We start from the raw sequence: 7,500 nt of genomic DNA on the forward strand, positions 1-7,500 counted from the left end.
AATCCCTTGCCTAGAATGCTGTGTCTGACACTTGGAGACTGCAGACTGCAGACTAATCCTAACTCACAGTTATTGAAAGCTAATCATTTTAAAATGGGTGCTTAGACTTAAATACCGTTATAAGTGCTAATCAAATGGGTGCTTAGACTTAGCGCTGTTTGTAGACAGCCTGCAGTATGTGGTATTGCAGTTGGCGTACACCTCCTGGAATGCTAACTGTTTCAAATAAGACAGTGAATAACCCTAATCACTAATTTGAAAGCTTAACCCAAATTCCTAAAATGCGGGCAGTGTCCCTAACCTTACATGAAAGGTAACCATTCAAAAGAAGTGCTTGGTTACCCAAATCACTAAGTTGAGCATTAATAATTATTTAGACACCAATCACTAAAATTTGTTGGTCTTTGATGGCACCAGAGACAACAATCCACCAGACCAATCCTAAACTGATTTCTCAAGGTTATTTTATGCATACTCCATAAAGAGTTCTACTTAATTACAGAAAGATATCCAAGTATATTGAAATGAGTGGTGTAATAAAAAAATTAAACTCGTTTGGAAAAAAAAAGGACTGGTTCATATATTTTGGACTGGTTAAAAAAACCAGGGGATAAAACTGAACTAAAACATATTCAATTAATTTATTCAGCATGCATAATGAAGTGGGGACCTGTACGGAAATCATTCCAGATATTCAGCAGTTACGCTGAAATTTACTCGCTTATCTTGACTCCATTTACGTGAAAGCCTCCCTGACCAGCGATTTATATTTCTCAACATTCCAGAGGTATTTCCTCGTAGGTTCAAATAATGCAGAAACTCGATTTCGCGTACTGAAGATAGACAGGACGGAACCATACGAACTGGTGGTTTTTGATGACAAGGTTTGCCTTTAATTACCCATTGCTATAAATAATAAATAAATGTGAAAATAGATGCAAACAGCATGTGCATGGTTTTACCTTTCTGGCCTTTTTGGGGGACCAAAAAAACAGTCACTGTTAGGACCTGTGTTAGATTTGGGTGGCGAGGGCTATTTTGACTGATGCAAGTTCATGCCATATTTTACCGATTCGCAAGAGGAAGTCAAGCAATCAAAGGGGTTTTGGTTCTTGCAATGGTGAGATCTCTTCTTCCACCAATGTGTCTTGGAATCTGTATATTATACGTTGGTTGAGATTGTTGGTACTCTAAGTTTTCTCTTGGTAGTACTGTCAGGTTTTCCCCTCTTGCCAACAAAACAAGATTTCAAAATAATTTCCTCTGTTCTCCTTTATTCAGATTTGATGAGTGCATTCTCCCCAGTTAGTTGGGTACTTTTGTATGAACTGTTTTTTATCATTATCAGTATTTTTTTTCCCTATTGTTATAATATAATTAATATAATTATATTCTGTATTAATTAATATTAATTAAATTATATATTAATTAATATAAATCATTACTTCTATATATAACTAACAAAACGAATTCTTGTAAGATGTTTTTGTTTGCTTGTTCAGGTTGAATATAGTCAAAGGCAGATCAAGGACTTGTTGTCCATGATAAATGCTGGTAACATGCCAAATAAGAACAGGCCATATGAGACCACAAACAGGGGCTTGCATAGGAGTATCTCTGCCTATGGGATTGTTGGTAAGCTTCACCCCATCCTTCACCAGGGGTGGTACCAACTTTGTACCATGAGAATCAAGGAGACTTGCATCTAGATTTTGTAAAATAATGAGGATAGTATGCACACTCTCATTGGGAGTATATAAACTCGGCTCTGATATCACACGAATCTTGATTGGTTATGTGTTGTCGGATTTGCGTTTTGATTGGCTGGTAGGAAATATGGGTGTGTTTCAAGAAAATCTGTTGTATTCAAGGAGTAAAAAACTAACATTTTGCTTCATTTGTCAAATGATTTTTGAGAAATATTTTATAAAAGCGATAGAGGACTTTTTCTATGTTTACATATCGTCATCTAAACACTCTGGGAGTCGGGAGAATTCTCGACATAACTGTCTTGAATTCTCCCAACTCCCCCTTGTTTTTGCATAAGGCTATGTAAACACGGAAAAAGTCCTCTATTATTTAATTGTGTCAGATTGTATTGAGTGACTCAGCATTAAATTGAAAAAAATGTAATGTTAAGAAGAAAAATCCAGATAAATTTTGAAAACATTGCCTTGTACATATATCATTAAGAGAACCTCCCAAATAATTATGCTTGTTAGCCTACTCTCAGAAATTCATAACAAAGTTGTTTGAAGTGATGTATCACTTTATCCTTGTTTTTGTTCATATGGAGTGTCAACCTCCTTACAGGAGTCACCCAGGAAAGAGTTAAAAAATGGTATTAAAAACCACCATCTTCTTTTTCTAGCTAGAATGGCCACTCCCAAATGTACAAAATTCAAACCTATGCATCTTAGAATTCTTTACTGGTTAGGGGGTAAAGAAGAGTCTTATTTGATAGACCTTATTCATAAATGGCGGTCACATTTATAATTATTTTGTCCACGTGCAAATTAGCCTACCAAGCCTCATTTTAGAGCAAGAATTCTTTTCAATTCACTGTATGGTATTGAGGCTTGGTAGGCTAATTTGCACTTTGACAAAAGAATTATAAATTGACCGCCATTTATGAATAAGGTCTATAGAAGTCATCTTTTAAGAGTTAACTTTGAGGCAGTATTTTTTTCCAGGATTTGTCAAATTCCTTGAAGGATACTACATCATACTGATCACGGAACGGAGAAAGTAGGTTTCTCTGATACCTAGCATTGGGAGGGCTGCCAGATTTAGCCAAAGAATAGCACAGATTCTATGTTCAAAATTTTGTCCCAGTTACTTTTCTTCTCGATTTTGTCCTTGGTTCCTGTTCGGTCAGTGCAGGTTTCAGTAAAATTTGTGGATGGGTGGCTGGTTTGAGTAAAGTAACTGACTGAGTGCATCAACAAGGGGCCTAATGGCCTAATGGCCTTTCTCTAGGGGTGTCTCAGGCATGGCACTTTTAACAGTTCCTTCCCAAATGACACATTTCACAAGTAAAAGGAAGGAACCGAGTAGTCTTGTAATAAATAACTACAAATTCGGTATAAAATATTAAGTAGAAGGTCCGTACTTACGTGCCTGACAAATTTCAAAAACGAGTAGAAAGATTATAAGAAACGACTGTAAAACTGACTACACACTTCTACACTGTATGACTTCCTCTGTATTAGGCAAACAGTTCACAAGTCTACACTTTTGGTTAGCAAATTGTACTACTGTACACAGGTTAGCAAATGGTCAGCTTGAATGAGTGAAAACAAATGAAAAACTCAAGCTTTCACACCGTCAACTAAGGTGGCTTGCACAAATAAGACTAATGCTATTTGAAATTTAAATGGAGCATGTGCAAAACTAATTGAAATAGTGTGCTTGGCAACTTTGCCTTATATAATCGAACTGTTTAGAGAAACAATCACATTTAGAGGACCTCATGTGGTCATTTTCAAAGTGAGTTTTAATCTTATAATTAGTTTAGAAAGAGTCTGTTTAATTTTTTCAATTTAGGGAAAAAGTAGCAGCTGACTTCTCTGAGTGAGGTAGCCAGCGATTTTCATTGGCTGTTGGTACTTATTGAAACCACTGTTAGGTTTATTGAATTTTTTGTTAACTTGCTCATTTTGGTAAAAAAAATGGTTTCCAGGGTAGCTCAGATTGGCAGCCACAGTATCTACAAGATCGAGGATACAAAGCTGATTCCAATAGGCAATGAATTTGTGAAGCAGAAAATTCAGCATCCTGATGAAGCCAAGTTAGTAACAATTATACCAGCTGTGCTTTTATGATTAGCCATTCTTAAGTATTTGTTGCATGTGTCTTGATTGTATTGACTGCATGACATTTTTCCTAGGACTCAACTTTTCTTTCTTGTTTCTTTTTTTTTAAACTTCTGCCATTCCCTTTTTTATTGTGACATTGATTGTTGTTAATATTAAGCCAAAAACTGATTGATGTCATGGCTTTATTCATAATGGTAACCAAAAACACCCCAATGGGACATTAGGCTGATTTAGCAACAGAATGGGAACGTCAGTGGCGACGTCGCGCGCAGCAAAACTACCAATGAGAATTTAGAATAGAGAAGAAAAGAGTGGAGTCTACATTGTATTCTATTCTGAATTCTTATTGGTGTTTTTTCTGTGCACGCCGTCGCTACTGACGTTCCCGTTCTGTTGCTAAATCGGCCTATTCTGTTGGGATTGACATATTGCTTTATTTGAAAATTTGCTCAAATTTACTGGAAGGTACTGGAATGGTAGATAAACCTTAGACAAAAGCAAATGGAACATATTTTCCTTTTGGGAATTTTGGACTACCTTTTCAATTTTCCAGGAAATGTTTGAAATTTACTGTTATCCGTCGGTCTCAAAGACACTGTAATTTCAATATGAGGGGATTTCCTGCCATGGTATCTTTTAGTCACCGAGAAGTAATGTTCCCTCTGTTTTCAGATATGTCAAGATTTTTCAAAATGTGGACCTTTCAAGTAACTTTTACTTCAGGTAAATGCCCATTCTTATAAGAGTTTCCTAGCCTCCTTTGCATGGTGTGATTTGTGTGACCTGAATTGCTCTTTAGCCAGGGGAATTTTAAGTCATGGTAGGTTTAACAGTGGACTCAAAGATTTCTTGATAGAAGCATTCAAGATGGGCCAAAATGTTAAGGAAGTAGTATTCATGGCAACCTGCACTTTCTTTTTTTACGGTACATTGTAAGGATGACCCCTTTTATCCCATTGACTTCTGAACCGCCCACAACCGCCCAATGATGAGTAAAATCGTCTGGCGTTAGAAAGAGCAAAATCTATCTGTTGGTAAATAAATGTAGTTGTTGTGTTTCTTGTTTTTGTGATCCTCAATCACTTTTTTACTGTGTAAAAATCTTTTATGAAAAGTTCCAGCTCTGTTTTGGTGCAATGATCACCACTGATTGCCACCTTGCATTGTGAATTATGATTGGATGAATTTGAATGAAAACATCCTGGGGAAAGAGTAGCTCATTCCATACAGTTCATCTTCATAATTGGGTGTCTCTCGTGGTCATTCCTTTTTTTATTATCTTAGGAGTGCCATCAACCTGTGAATAAATTAGATAAGACTGACATTGTCTTGGCTCCCTGTAGCTGTTGACGAGAGAGACCAAAATTCCACACTCACAGCTGTAGGTTCGCGATGTTTCAGTGTGGGGCACCGGTTGGTTGGCAAAATCATTTGCATAATATTAAGTATTATTCTGTAATTTTCACAGTATCATCCCGATGGCGATGTGAGTTGGTTGCATTTACTAGCTAAGGTGCCTGGTAAAGCATTATCACAATGAATGTGGTAAATTGTTCATACTGTGGCAAACATGTCTGGGTTGCTGTTAATTTTGTTTTTGTATTTTCTTTATACTATTAGTTACAGTTACGATCTGACCCATAATCTCCAGCATCAACTGGAACCTGTTATCAATCCTCAACCAGATACTTCTAGCACAGAGGGCTGGCAGGCCTGGGCAGCCTGCAGCCATTTCAAAAAAGGAAATGGAGACAAGTGTCAGTCACCAGGCAGTGATAAACTTAAGGCAAATTGCCACAAATCGGATGAGTTAAAACGAGAAGGAATGCATGATCAAACATCACACAGTGATTTCGCTCTCTCCAGCTGCCAGGAGGAATTGAAAGATCCAATGAATATTGTCACCAAGCAAATTAAAAGTGATATAACTACTGAAATTAATGAAAAGGAAGAAGCCAGCTTTGAAGGAGAAAAGCAAACTGCAACAGCAAACGTAGCACTTGCTGGTGACAGTAACGAGAAAACAGTCAATGAGAAAATAGATGTAAATACTGACAAATGTGATGCCTCTCCTGAAGAAGTTTCTTCTTTCCCATTAGTAAAAGACAATGGAATTCCACAACCTCAAAAAGATTTAGAAAGATCTAATTCTGTTCATACTGAAAATGTTGTCTGTGTAGAATGTCATAAAAGAAGGCAGCGAAGGGAAAAGCCTTTCTTGAACAAGAAAAATTCCTGTCACAAGTTTGTATGGAACAAGTATCTATTGCAAGGGTTTGAGGGAGCTGTCCACTCTGATTGGATTCTTCATGTTGTTAATGGCTTTGTGGGACAATCTGGTATCTTTTTGTTATATTTAATTCAAAAACATGATAATAATTTTGTTTTTATAAACAATAAGTTCAAGTCATATTTGTTTTCTATTTCCATGCATTCCAAATCTTTCATTAATTTCATTAATTAATTTAGCACCTTCCTTTCAATGTATTGAATGGTCGGTGTCCATCAGTAAAGCAAGTAAAGTAAAGCAAGTAAAGCAAGCTTTTCATTCCAGATTAAAATGATCTCAATCTCAGTCTGAGATTGTGCCTGAGGACTGCACTCAGTATTGTCAAGAACGAAGTTGTGAATTGCGTCATGTTCCAATCCAGTCTGCCACAGTTGTTTCACATGAAATTCTGTGAGCAGATTTGATATGTTTTTCCTGTTGTGCTTTTGTCTGCTCCAGCTGTATACTCCTCCTTTCCTTGCTGCTTCTTACTTCCTCTGTCAGAGTAGTCCACCATCCTGCATTGGTCCTTGACACTCTGCGCAGATATTTGTGTTTATGGAAGACCCATATATGTGACTTTGATTGCTCGAAGGTCAAAGGAGTTTGCTGGGACCAGATTCCTAAAGAGAGGAGCAAATGACGAGGTGCACCTTGATACTATAATACTTATTTTAATTGTAGTCAGAAAGAATAAAATGGAACCTACAATGAATGTTGGCCTATTTTTCCTTGGAAAAGGGATTTAGAAAAAGTCCAAAAGAGTGATAAAAAAATAAGAAGAATGACATTTCAACCGCTCCATGGTCATTAAATCAAGTTCAAGTTCATGGATAAAAAATTCCGCATATATACAATTTCTGAAACAATGGAATGAAAGGTAAAAGATATTTACATACAAACAATAAAAATAACAGAATGCAAAACATGAAGCGTAAACTAGAGGTGAAGAGAATAAAAACTATTAGAAGTGCTAAGGAAACAGCTTTGCACGGATGGAATCACTCTGTTTGTTTAATTTTGGCTTAAGGTCCTGAATAAAAAACATTTAAAAAATCAAGCCATTGAACGTGTTCGAGCACTTCCTCAGGATCCTAAAGAATACCCCTGCCCTTAAAAAATAGAATACCCCTGCCCTTCAAAGATCAGAGATCAGCAAACAAACTACGCGAGCAACATAGTGATCTTAGCTGAAAGATAATTATGGAAGTACATCCTGTCTTTACAAGCCACAAGATCAAAGATGAACTTAAAGCTAAGGAACCACTCTAAACCTCCAATTGTCAATCAGCAAAACATTGTACATTTCTTTAACTGTGATCTGTGTGATGCAGATTTTGTCGGCTTTACGAGCCGACACCTACATCAACGTGTGGAGGAACACAAACGATCAGTAGTCGGCAATCATGTAAG

At 36.8% G+C, this 7,500-nt stretch overlaps 1 protein-coding gene across 1 annotated transcript in view; it reads left to right on the top strand.

Annotated features, from left to right (window-relative positions):
- The window catches only part of LOC138052603 (polyphosphoinositide phosphatase-like), a 31,780-nt gene that overhangs the window by 1,108 nt on the left and 23,172 nt on the right, over nt 1–7,500 (top strand). The window contains exons 2-8 of the mRNA XM_068899138.1: nt 786–884; nt 1,503–1,635; nt 2,694–2,748; nt 3,683–3,790; nt 4,491–4,541; nt 5,439–6,157; nt 6,634–6,734. Coding sequence (XP_068755239.1) covers nt 786–884; nt 1,503–1,635; nt 2,694–2,748; nt 3,683–3,790; nt 4,491–4,541; nt 5,439–6,157; nt 6,634–6,734 — 1,266 coding nt within the window. The remainder of the gene's footprint in view (nt 1–785; nt 885–1,502; nt 1,636–2,693; nt 2,749–3,682; nt 3,791–4,490; nt 4,542–5,438; nt 6,158–6,633; nt 6,735–7,500) is intronic.

The sequence above is a fragment of the Montipora capricornis genome, chromosome 6 (genome assembly GCF_036669925.1).
Source record: "Montipora capricornis isolate CH-2021 chromosome 6, ASM3666992v2, whole genome shotgun sequence".
Classification (NCBI taxonomy): Eukaryota; Metazoa; Cnidaria; class Anthozoa; order Scleractinia; family Acroporidae; genus Montipora; species Montipora capricornis.